General features: G+C 39.7%; 1 protein-coding gene across 1 annotated transcript; it reads left to right on the top strand.

Annotated features, from left to right (window-relative positions):
* Positions 1-385: 385 nt before the first annotated feature.
* Positions 386-2,483, top strand: MELLADRAFT_113076 (uncharacterized protein; the record flags this gene model as incomplete). Its single annotated transcript, XM_007417659.1, has 3 exons — positions 386-917; positions 1,009-1,104; positions 1,516-2,483. 3 exons carry the CDS (start codon positions 386-388, stop codon positions 2,481-2,483), a joined length of 1,596 nt encoding a protein of 531 aa, XP_007417721.1.
* Positions 2,484-13,879: the final 11,396 nt, after the last annotated feature.

Here is a 13,879-nt window from a genome sequence, read left to right as displayed (position 1 = left end):
ACAAAATAACAACTTCCTCATCTTTAGAACGAGGTCAGTACCTCTCTAAACCACTCTCCATCCTCTAAAGAACTTTTTATTAATCCTCTTACTCACCTTCTGAACTATATACACTATCATTCCTTTAGATAAGCGATTTACGGCTTTTTCCTCACTCTCATACCACCATTCTACGCCTTCAGAACAACCTCTTTGCGCGATCGATCACTCTACCTTCCTCTTTTAATAGGAATAGCTATCTTTCCAGATTTCCTGGATTAACTCATCTTAGATTATCGTTAAAGTACGTTTAGAACCCCTACCTATCAGTCAGACTTATAACAACTAGTACTAATACCCATGTTTGTTTTTGATAAATCGGTCAAAACCATCTAGATCACCCATTATGACCCCTCAGATCACTCCTAGCGGTAAAAAAGACCTACCTCGACGCCCAAGAACTTCGTCAGCTAAGAAAATCAAACCCTACGAGTCTCCCTCCTTACTCAAACGCCAAACAAGGGACACCTCGCTCCCTCCTTCAAGTCTAGCTCTCCCGGTCTCTCCTATGCCTCTCGATCAGACCTCTCAAGCTTTAGTAGAGACTAATCAACAAAATGTAGAGATGAAGATTGATGATCCTCCTCAAGAATCACTTACTTTAGATCAAAAAGAACCTGAACCAACCTTGCCTGTTACTCAGAAGTCTACTGAGAAAGGTAAAAAGAAAAGAACTAAATCGAGTTCTTCTAGTTCTGAAGAATCAGAATCATCTGATGATTCTTCATCTGACTCTGCCTCTGGAGACGATGACGACGTCGACGAATCCGAATCTAAAAATCCTCTTCCTAACTCAAATAAAGAAGATGAAGACACTGATCAAGTAATGGATCATGCTGAAGACATTCTAACTCAAACTTCTTCTAAAAAGACTCATGGTAAGTCTTAGATCTCTCTCTCACGCTTCCAACTTAATCAAAGTAACTGAGTCACATCAATAACATGTCTCTATTAACTTATTTGATATAGAACTCGTCCAGACTAACAAAACGAACAGTTCTCACGAGGCCTACTTAAAGCATAGACAAAGCTTAAACAATTCTGGTACCAACATGCTACCTTATCGTACGTTATTTTATTGATAATAGCTCTTAAACAACCAAAATGACTAATAGATGACCATTTTACATCTCTATCGAATCATTCAATACACCTCTAACACACCTAACGCACGATATATACCTGATCTTCTTCCTTACTCGATTAAACCAACTAATCATTCCTTCAACATCATTAATTCACAACTTCTAATGAATCTTCATATGAATTTACTTCACATACTCATTCTTTACCTATTACTTATCGTTCAATTGACTCGATCTGGATCAAAAACTCCTTTAACTCAATCACTCTATGGCTTATCTTACTTTGACCTATTTTAAATCGATTCGATTCACTAAACCTCATCTTAATTACCCAACTTCTCCACTTGATATCCATTCATACTTCTTTATCTCTCTACTCTGAAATATCTAGCGGCACCGGGTTCTCTTGTTCTACGTACAGTTAATCCTCTCAAGTATTCATATCAAAATGAATTTGCTTTTACATGTGATCTTCCTTACGAAATTCAATTATGGTGGCAAATCAATCATCATAGACATATCAGCGTGGATGATAAAGCTCTATGGGCTATAGCTACAGTTCTTAGTCAAAGCATAAGATCAAATCAGTTTGAAGAAGTCAAAAGAACACTCAATCACTGTATAAACTACATCAAAATCATTCCTAACGTAGCCGGTTCAAGATTCTTCTTAGTTCGTTTTAAAACCTCAAAAGCTAAGGATGAACTCTCAAACAATGCTCGACACGATCGAGGAGTTTTTGTCTCCTATCAAGGCTCTAAAAAACCTTCAACTGTCCTTATCTTTCAGTTAGATGCGATTACTAAGTCAACTCCTAAGATGAGAAGCCTTTTAGTTACTATGCATGGCCTGCCCTTCCCTTTATTCAATCGTCTCATATCAGATACAATCTTTGGTTCAATTGCAGCTCATAAAAGCAATAAACTACTACGACTTAAAGGCGTTCGAGAACTCAACAGTTACCCAACCTTTGCTTACGGTGGTGGTCGAGTCTTTGAGGTTATATTTAAACGAAAGGCAACTCTTGAATGGTTCAAACTTCTATCACAACCAACTCCAATTACAGCTATCGGTTGGAACTTTAAAGGTGCAGGAACAAAAGACCTTTACCTACTCAACATTCGACATGTTCCTACTTGTTTCAACTGTGGAACTACTACTTATAACTGTTCTCACTCAGATGGTTGTCCTTTTATTACTATTAGAGATGCCATTATTAAAAGTCTTAAGAAAGAAATACCTTCAAAAATCGAAATCTCAGAAGATGAAGATGAAGATTCTGAAGACTCTGAACCTTTGGCTTCAACTTCAAAAGCCAAACATCAAGTAAAAATTGGCAAATTTACTGTTAGAGATTAAATTCTCTTTTTGATCTAAATAAAGTAAGTTATGCTTCTAAATTACTTTGACCTCTTCTTTAAACCATATTAATATTAATGGTTCAATCCTTACCTTTGTATAGAAATGACCAAAATGTCCTCTTTGTCAAATCTAAGTAAGTAAAGCTTACACTTCCTCATTTATTGATCAATCACTTAACTAATATAAGTACCTTCTAAAAACAACTTCTCATTAGGAAAATCGAATCAAGTTCTTGAAGAACTCTTTAACTTAGTAATGTAGAACATTACTATTATCAAATTATAAAATTGGCTAAGACCAAATGAAAAAAATTCTTCTTCTCAAATATTTTCTGTTTCATCCTTGAATTTTCTGATCAAATATCACTACACCAAATGTAATCTTTACCGGGCGGTAAAGAAAACTACTGACATAGAAAAGTCCTGAGGCAACAGGAAGAGAGCTAAAAATCTGAAAAAATATGCACCTTGTTCCTAGATGTTGGGGCATCATGATGAGTATTTTTTTGTATTTTACAAGCAGATATTGGTTTATGTACTAACAATAAACACTAAAATCATCAAAAACTCACATGTAACAATACCTGAAATTTGGGTCATGAGTATGAAGACAATATTTTGTGGTCTAAAAACTTCAATAACTTTTGCAATTCTGCTCCAAATAACTCGATTTTTGGTTCATTCAAACGCTGAACTATTCTCCTTCACACTTCATAATGATAGTAAGGTGCTATCTAGTCATGTAAACACTCTACATATGTTCAAACAGTTCTGCATGATTAGCTCTGTAGGATCTTTTTTAGACCAGCTACAGATGTGATGTCTGAATGAAAAATATAGAGGAAAAGCTCACCTTTTTAATGCACTTCAAATCGAGTGATTTGATTGAGAACTGCAAAAGTTATTGATGTTTGAAGATTCCAAAATCCTGTCTTCAAAGTCAAGGGCCAAATTTCAGGTATTGTTACAGGTGGGTTTTTGATGATTCTCAGCCTTGATTGTTAGTACATTAACCAATATCTGTGTGTAAAATACAAAAAAATACTTGTCATGACGCCCCAACATCTAGGAACAAGGTGCATATTTTTTCAGATTTTTAGCTCTCTTCCTGTTGCCTCAGGACTTTTCTATGTCAGTAGTTTTCTTTACCGCCCGGTAAAGATGACATTTTGTGTAGTGTATGTATCCAATCTCTACTCATACAAACTAAAAAATGTGTGTGATCAAAAATTATAATAAAACTACAAAAATATGTTGCTATTTGTTGATTGAAAAATGATAATCCCCACTCTTAATCCCCACTCTTGTCCAACTAAAAGATTAACCCAAAAGAAAAAAGAGGTTAAAAGCGCACTAAGAACAAAGTAAATAACGAACTTTACTTGAAATCAGTGACTCTACAAATATAAAAGAACAGAGTCTAAAAGTATAAGTTGAAGGAAATAATGACTCAATAAGACAAATAGAACAAAAAGATGACTATGTATTCATCATCTGATCAATAAGAAGTCTAATATAATTAGGCTAACAAAATATACAAAAAGGACAAGCACTCAAATAATAAAAATGAAAGAACCAAACCTCATGACTAAATACCCAAGGAGTTGACTGGGGTTTCAGAAGACGTTAAACATAATCATAACCTTAAAGACTTCTACCAATAAAAAAGTTTGTGTTCAATATACAAAAGCATACTCATTAATAGAAACTACTTGAATTCAACAAGTCAAAAAGACTGGACACACCGTGCATATAATGATACAATCACAAATCTAACAAAATAAGGTATTGACTTAATACACAATAAAAACTGTTCCATACATTGAGTCTTACTAAATGCGGAAAATATTCACAAATACAACTTAATAACAAGTTCAACTACATTGACAATAAACATTTGTCATGAAGAAAGTCATATTAGCTTACACAAAAAAATTATATATATAACTTCTAATAGTGAAGAAGACCACACAACTCCACCTGCAGCAAAGTCCAAAAAAGGAACCAACATAGAGATAAGTAGGAACATAGAGAGAAAGTTTACCTATCGACTAATGAACTTCAATAAGTCAAACAAGTCATCATATCTCAAAACAAACTAAGGGGTACTACACGAGAAATGCCACACACTAAATAGGATCAGATAAAACCTCGTGAATCCTAAAAAGCCACCTGAGAGGGCTATATCTCTCAGGCTCACAATGCAACTATGATTGGTACACCCTCTAACATTAGTTGTCCGGGATTGGGTGAGATGAGCCCCGGCTCCCTGTCAGTTGTGGAGGGACTGAACTTGTATGGTGAATTGCCTCCGCCAGAATCTGTCGCTCTATCTCAGGGCAATTCTGGGACTAAGGCTACTGAGTGGGCTAGTACTCATTGCTCCCTGAAGGATGATGTACGAGCTAAAGTTACTTTGGGGGTCAGTCCTCCTTTGGTCCGCCAGGGAGAGGGACTGCCATGTGCTACTGGCGGCGTCATCAACAAGTCTCTTAGTAATGACTTGATGACGGAAAGTAACTCTAATGTTTCATTAAGCAGAAACGCATCTAATTTAAGACAACAAGAATTTGTCGCCCAAAGCTCTTCAGTGAGCAAACCCTCTACATCTGAAAAGAGATCTCATGACTCTCAGACTCTAATACCTGGACCAGAATTATCAGGTAACCCTCATACGTACCTTGAGAAAGGTAAATGGAAAGCAGACAATAAAAATCCGTCTGTAACACCTAAAGCGCAAATCTGTGTGAATGATATAACAAGAAATCACGCAAACCCCTTTAAAAAGGCCTCAGCGCCTAAACAAAAAGAAGATATCATCATTAAAGATGGTAGAACATATAGAAAAGATCCCAAAAAGAATATCAAACTCACGGGCAAACAACTACGTGAACGCCGACAACAAAAGAAAACTCAAAAAGAGATTTCTAAGAAACAACAAAGTACCATTGATAGGCATTATGAATGTGTTACACTTAAAAAGGGGAAAAACAAACACCGCGACGTAAAAAGTGATATAGGAAATATTATCCGTCACGCAAACCAGGGTCACAATGATCTTGACTCAAATGCGCAACAAGATGACACATCTATTGCAAAAGCAAACCTGGCAGAAACAATTCGTATTAAGAAACGAAATGGAGAGATGCTCACAAGAGACGAGTTGCTTGGAAAACTAACGTCAAACCGCAATACTACTGTTAAAACAGTACAGCCCACACAATCCACTACTATAAGTAGGAATCACCAGAAAACGGTTTCAAAACAAAAACCGCGTCCCTTCAAAGTTGTCCCAATGGACATAAACATTGAGAATGAATTGGGATCTCAACCCGATAGTACACCAATGAACATTGATCCAATAGAACAAAATCCGGTTCAACCCTCTTACGCAGATATAGTGAAAAAGAACACTATCACAATCCCTCCGCAGACCACAGAAACTCTGCAAAGTAACTCTACGCTGACTTGCAATAAAGGCGTTAAACAAGCTGAAATCAAATATAATCTCAAGAATTCAGTAAAATTCACCCTTAACAACACTGGAAATTGTACAAGTGTTGATGTATGGACAGTCATAAAACATAGACTGACTGAAGCACAATATAAAAAAGTTGTTGGAGTAATGAAAAGAAGCAATCCATTCCAACAACCCGCCTTCAATATCTGCGTCTCACCAGATATTGCACCAGGTTTCATCAAAATGATGCAACTTACCCCCCGAGAACGCCCAAGTGGTGTTCCTCCAACTTTTTGTCATACAACCAAAAAACCAAAAAAGGGCGGACCAAACACCTTAAACTGCTTCAGCACTACCAAATGGCGCGTTAACTTGTATAAATTGTACCGTGATGATGTTCCTATTTTCAACACATCAATCCCTAAACCTCCCGAGGTTTCTACAAAATCCCACGGATATACATCCCTTCTTGCGTGGAATGCCAATGGCTTTAATAACAAAGCCACAATTCTTGCGTCCTTAGCGGAACAAGTCACCGCCGGTGTAATTGTCATCGGAGAACATCGTAGAACAAACCTGAAATACGAACCCAAATTAGATGGTTATCGAACCTACTCACACCCCGCTGAACAAGGCTTTTATGGACTCTGTATGATGGTCCACAATGATATAGGTGCCTATGAAAAACCTACAAAAGACCCCAGAATACAACATCTGGTGGTTACACATCTTGAGCCAGATAGTTTATGGCACATCTTTGGAGTATATCTCCAGTCCGGATCCAACAAAGGACAACATCGAACAACCCAACTCAAACCTGTGTGGGAAGAAATCAATGATCTGTTAGAAGAAGATCCCAACTGTAAAATTGCCATCGGTGGTGATTTCAACATGCCCACAGAAAAATTAGCAAAGACTGCTTTGAGGCAAACAGGCGGCCGTATGAGCATCAAACCCTGCTGCGGCTCAAACTTTACTCGTCTCCCAAAGAGAGGAAAATTCAATGATATAGACCATTGGTTAATTTCACCAGCATTACAAGAAATTACTTGTAAAACCAAAGTAAGTCGACAAATGTCACTCAAATACAATGGCGCAAGTGATCACGCCGCCATAAGCATGAAGATTTGAAAAAAATTTGTTACTACACCACAACCAAGTTTGAAATGGGACTTGAAACTACTCAAAGGACATGGAACAGATGTTCTCACAGATGAGGCATGGAAGACATTCCCCACATCAGGTACTCTCGAAGAAAAGAGTACTGCTTGGACATCGAATCTTGTAGAGTCCGCCTCGAAATGGGGTGCAGTAAAATACTCAAAACCCCCACGTGCTATTCACTTTCCAAGAAACATAGCAAACCTCCTTAAGAACGCCAGAAAAACCAAGGCGCTCTACCAAGACGCACTGGGCAAGAAAACCCCGCTCAGTGAAATTACTAAATTGACAAAGTACGCCGAAAAAGCTAGTAGACTTGCTAAAACTGCTATTAAAAAGTTTGAAAAAGATCAGGCCAAGAAAAAGGCTGAAAAAACTAATAAGCATCTTACAGATAATGAGATGCTTGACTTCCATGCGGCTATTAAAGCCGTACTTCCAGATCATCTTGGAAAGAAACAAAGCCACCCCATGCCCTGTAAAAACAAGGACGGGAATCTATGTGTCACTAACAAAGACATTGCAAAAGCTGAGTTTGAACACTTCAGTACCCTATCTCGTGAATCCACTGGTGTATCACAAGACCCTACATATTGGGAGAACCTCACATGTGATGATCCCGAACTTGAACCATTACCTGTTGGGGGACCTATAACTCCTCAGGAATTTCTACAAGCCTGTAGTAGGCTTAACAAAAATGCAGCACGAGGTAGTGACAACGTGCCACCCGTAATCTTCAAAGAAATCTTGAAGCTCGAAAGAAGTCAATACATTGGCTCACATCCTCCAAAATCAAAAGAGGATAAAAAGAAAACACAGAAGAAAAGACCTAAACTCTCTGTACTCCAATATGAAACTCCTGAAAACAGTACCAAAGTTAAATCATTAGTATCTCGAAATGAGGAAGACAGATACGCAGCATGGGAATGGGCAGATAAGCCGCTTCCTAAACCTTCCAAAACAAGACCGGATCCGCTCCGGCCCTTAATGAAAACAGGTCTGGGACAATTTTACGACCCACTTGACCACATCTACCATCCCGTCCCAATCAAAGACATGGACGGGGACCTAGAGACACCTGCAGGAATTCAAGCGCTTCAAATCCTAAACACTATGTTGGAAGAAGAAACACCAGCACCCGGAGACTTTGAGAATACTGTCATCTCACTAAGCAAACCTGGAAAGGACCCAATACACCTATCCAACCGAAGAGGAATAACACTTTCAACCGCATTCCTCAAACTCTTTATGACTATCCTTGAAGATAGGATGAGCTCAGAACTTAATGGGGTAGAATTCTTCACCCCGGACCAAGGTGGCTTTAGACGCCTCGAGGAAGGAATGGGACAATTCCTCTCACTCACTGAAGTTGTTCGCCGAAGAGCAAACATCAACAAACCCACGTATGTCTTGTATATTGACTTTCAAAAAGCATTTCCAAGCGTACCACATGAAGCACTTTGGAAAAAGCTTCGCCACCTCGGAATCCCAGAAAATATTATTTCATTCCTGGATAACACCTACAAAGGAAGTACCTTCCGTATGAGAGTTGGTGACGAACTCTCAGATAAATACCCAATGGAGATAGGCACCAAAGAAGGTTGCCCTCTCTCACCTCTCCTTTTCATCATTTTTGTAAATGATCTCTTCCATAAACTACCCGGAGTCACTGTGCCGGGTATTAGTGAAAACTATAACGACATAGGCAAACTATATGCAGATGATGCTGCGGCCTTCTTTGACAACCTTGAAGATCTTGAGAAAGGTTGTCAGCTTATCACAGAATGGGTCAGTAAATGGCAAACGCTCAAAATTGGACACGCCAAATGTGCGGTCGTAATGCACGGAGAAAAAGACCCCGAACTCCGCAGAGCTTTCTTGGGCAAATACGGAGAACCAAGTAAATATCCAGGTGACAACAAAAGTCACTTCACTCTAACAGACGGCAAAGTTTATGCCCAATCTTCTTATAGATACCTAGGTATTGACATAGGTGACAACCTTGGGGTAGGTTATGATTCAGAAATGGCCTACACAATGACACTAGCAAAAAAAGTACGTCAAAAAGTTGCTCAATTTGCGTGTATCTTGAAAGATCCACGCCGGACCCTTGCAGAAAAATCTTTTCTGATCAAAACATACATCCTATCTGCCGCACTATATGGTGGAGAATGGATTGGGATGAATCAAACACAAACATCCATCATACAAAAAGAAGTGGATCACGCACTCTACTTGACAATTGGCGAAAAGTGGGCTTGTAAAAGTATATGCCCCGTCAGACTATCATGGGAACTAGGTGTCCCATCCGTTGCAGCAGCATGTGCAGCTGCTCGCTATCGCATTCATTCCAAATCTGCATCAATGATGACTGACGCATGTGAGATATTGTGCAGTCCAACTCAAGGAGGCAAAAAGAAAACATGGGCCTCCATCACCCGTTCTGAAACCTGTCGTGCTCACGCCGCAGTTTTTCCTAAAACCATCAGCCAGTATTCATCTCAAGTAGATGAGGCAAACGCCAAAAGGGAATTTGTAGTCCCTAAAATGATCATCAAAGGATTGCAAGCGCAAGCCATTCAATACCCCAAGAATATACCAAAAACTTGGATCACTGCCCACGGGAATGAAGACTCCGCCGGGAAAATCAAAGATGAGATGCTTGCCGTAAAAGCATATCAATGGGGAAAAGAATTAACCCAAACTAAACTTCAAGGTCCAATTGAACAAATGGACTATGAGAAACACGAGTACGGCTTAACTCGAAACTTCCAAAAAGCTGCTCTACGATACCCATACCTCAAGGATGGTGTACTACTATTAGTGAAAGCAAGATTAGGAATACTTCCCCTTGCAAAAACTCAGTATGAAGCTCACAAAAAAGCAAATACTTTGAAGACTGAAGCCTTGATGCTAGGTCCAACTATATGTCCTCTCTGTCAGAAAAGCAGAAGGAGAGGTGAAGCTATGGAGGAAGAAGATGAACTTTCTCACATTTTCCTACGTTGCAAAGAATTCAAAGAACAACGTAAAGCACATCTCAGTGAGATAATAGAAAAACTTCGCAAATGCAAAGAAGTTAAAACCGCAGGTGAAATCAATCAGAGAGATATGAAAGTAACCAACTACTTGATGGGCGGATATTGTTCCGCCTCTGGGCCTATCGTGGGAAGTCTGAAGGATATACTACGGAAACTGAACTCCTCTGAAAAGTTCATGTTTCTGTGGCAACACGGGTATGGTAACATAACCGGTATTCAGCCGGAAAGTATGGCATTGTATGGATTTTTCCCCGTAGCACGATTCTTGAAATCAGTTTTTGGGTTATACCAGAAGTCGATTCACAGTGCCCGTGGAGAAGGCCCCCGACGTCGGGGGCCCAACGATCTTGCGCAAAAGTGTCAAAAAAACTGTGATTTTTCTGTCCAGGCCAAATTGGTACGCTGAGCCTGCCCAGTTTGCCCCATCCCCAGCCGCCAGACTCAGGCGTTGACCTCAGGAGCACTGAGCCATCGTCCAACTTCATCAACACTGATCAGCTGGGATGAGCGGTCCTGCCCTGATTGTATGAACCCATGGGGGATCCGTCAAAAGATATGCTCAAGCGGGCAAAGATGCCTGTTCCCGCAATTCCCGTTTGTAGGTTGGATCTCAGCAGCCGACTTGTCCAAATCATCCCTCGCTTTCGATAAACCCTCAGTGAATCCAACGACCTGCGGTCCATATTCCTTTGAAAATGAATGCCAATCCAAGAAGAACATCGTTTTGCTTGCGCTCATGACTCCAAGGATGTGTTCGAGGACCTTGAAATATACTTGAAGTTCAGCCCCTGACTTATAGGTGACAAACAAACCGTAGGATAGTTTCACATCGGATCTGATTCGATCAATAGCAGCTGGGATTCGGTTGTTCAGATTGATTAGCTCACAACCTACTCTTATCGGGTCCTAGATATATCATGCCTACATCAAAGCTCATCACAAAGCACTGTACAATTTCACCAAGGCGTACGCGACCTCCACTGATGCTGAGGCTGGAGCTCTCCTAGCGCTCGCCACTTTCACTAAAGAATACAAGAAAAATATGACCAAAGAGCTTGACATCCCAGCCGAACTTCTCGAACCTCCATTGCTAGATGATGATATCCAAGGCTTGGTAGATGAATATTTGAAATCGATCAAAGTTATAATGGAGGAATGGTCGAAGAATTTGATGACGGGAGAGACGCAACTGTTTGTGAATCGTACTGAGCCACCAGAAGAGGATGCCGATCAGATGTACACCATGCAAGGCTCGAGTATCATGTTTCAGATGGTTTGTCATGACTCACTCTCAAATATCACAGTGCTTATGAGTCCTTCAGCGGCTGATGTTGAATTGCTTGCGTAGGTAAACGCACAGATCGACTTTGCCATCGACAGCGGGCAGGGGGCAGTTTTATCAAGGGTTGTAGAGGAATCAGCAAAGGTCATGTTATCAACCCAATCTCAGTGGACGACTTTGTTAAATGAAGAATTCAAGAAACACACATCCTCGAAAGCAAATGATTGGAAAATACGTCACAGTCAAACCCAACCTGGCTATCACGTTCCTTCCTCAGATCGCAGTTCGGATTGCGGTTCGTCTTCATTACCTCATTTCATACACGAACAGATGAATCACTTCTCTGATTGACGGTTGGGCGTTTACCACCGTTTCTGTTCCTCGACAGGACAAAGGCCTCTCTGTCCGACGTGGAGTAGTGAAGCTACTCAAGTCAATATATCAACTCATAGGCGAGGATCATGTCAATCTCAAGGTCGAAATCTGAAGGCGTTTCATGTCAAGAATGTATGATGAGCATATGGCATTGAAAGTATTTATCAACTGATACCGACCAAATGGTCGCAGGTACCAACAAGCTGACATTTCCCTTCTACAAAACAGGCGCTGGCAATGGATGGCTTAGGTGAACTCTGGTTCACTGGAGCCTTCAATGTCCACACTGTGGGTACGATTATGATGCAGCTGTAGTTTGCAGGATGAGATTCGAAGCTTCTGTCAAACGATCGTGGGAATGTGCTCAATCAAACACACCCGCAACTTTATAGCTTACGATAGCTTTCCTAGCCGCTCATCTGCGATCACGAAGCAAGCAACAATCACTTGTTTCTTAGTCTTTTTTGTTTGTATATGCCTGTCTGAATACGATCCTGCCTATGTCAGCTGTGGCTCTTCATGCCAGTGTCTTTCACATATTTAAACCAGCTTGTACTTGAGCAGACAGTTGAAAATATAAATTACTTTTGAATACTTGTTTGTCAAACGGTCCCTTTCAACCGGGAGCTTATGTATCACATCAAGTGATAGACTTTGACTAAAGTTGTTTGAATTTGATAACCTCAACGGTGATTTCGCGATTTGTTTTCTTATTACTTCCTTTGTATTTTTCCATAAATAGCACAGTAGGAAAGACTACTCAGTGAGCTGTGATTCACCTGTAAATCACATTCCCTTGGGCGATCTGCCTCAAGTACTATGTAGACTTGATTGGCATGGAATATGTGCCACGGTCGTGTGTAATAACTCACTAGATCAGGATGTACTGTTAGATTTGGTAAACAACATCATGCTTAGTATAAGTCAGCAAGTGATTGATTATCTTCAAATCACATCTACCAATCATGCTTGATACTAGCAAAGATTTACATGGAAAGCCTTGTCATTGAGCCGTTCAGACAACTTCCACGAACATTGTGATTGGGTGATGTATGTCAAAGTATGATTAGGCTTGCAGCATACCCTTAGAACAGTCAAGCTATGTCACTAGTTTCCCAAGCTACCACCCATGGATCTCATCTTGCACTCGAGTTGTGAATTGATCAAGTAGCAAGTGTTCATCTTTCTTACAACTTAATAACCACCAAATCTACACCTTCTCCTGATCATACAAATCAAATCAAATCAACCAAAACCAACCTCACACGATAATTCAAACCAAGAAGCCAACAAAAAAGAAAAAAACAAATCTAAACCTCAAACCAAAAGATTCCCAATCTTCTTCTTCTCTAAAGGTTTACAACAAATCTAGCAACCTATATCATCTCCAGACATTAAGATCACAGTTTGTTCAAATTTAGATTTAATCACACCTTTTCTCATCCTACCTTCTACTAATGCTGCCATCACTGTGTCTTTTGCAAATACACACCAAGCATGAAAAGTATGTCTACAAAGAAACATCAATGAGATTTCATTTACTATTTCTTCTTCTCCTACTGGTTCATCTAACTTCAATCCACACTTTTCACACTTCAGAGAGCCTTTTTGCACGTTGTGCGAAGGAACCAAAAATATAAGCGATATGCAAACTCTTCATTCGGAAAAGAATAGTACTGACTATCTCCTAAAGCTCCGGCTGACTGACTGACATAGTACATCCTCGATAAATCTCGACAATCATTCTCTAGAATTGATCTACACCCTTCAATCAATGAGATCTGAGGATCACATCGGAAAAAATTAGCAACCGCAAAGATCGAAAGAAAGACAGAGAAAAGCGAAACACATACCTGTAGATTAAAATCATGAAGAATCTTAATGATAGATTCTTTCAAACCTTCAATCTCCGATCCATTTCGGATTCGTCGAATCAATCTGATCGGGTCAATTTCAGATCCAACATTATCTAAAAGACCTCTGATAAAAGCTAAAACATATCATCCTATAAAGATAAACACCTTTCACTGCCAGCATTAAAGAGTTTCCCGGATGGGAATCATGGATTCATACCT

Source organism: Melampsora larici-populina, assembly GCF_000204055.1.
Source record: "Melampsora larici-populina 98AG31 unplaced genomic scaffold MELLAscaffold_76, whole genome shotgun sequence".
NCBI classification, from domain to species: domain Eukaryota; kingdom Fungi; phylum Basidiomycota; class Pucciniomycetes; order Pucciniales; family Melampsoraceae; genus Melampsora; species Melampsora laricis-populina.
The sequence above is the reverse complement of the archived record's forward strand: the minus strand, read 5'-3'. Positions and strand labels throughout refer to the sequence as shown.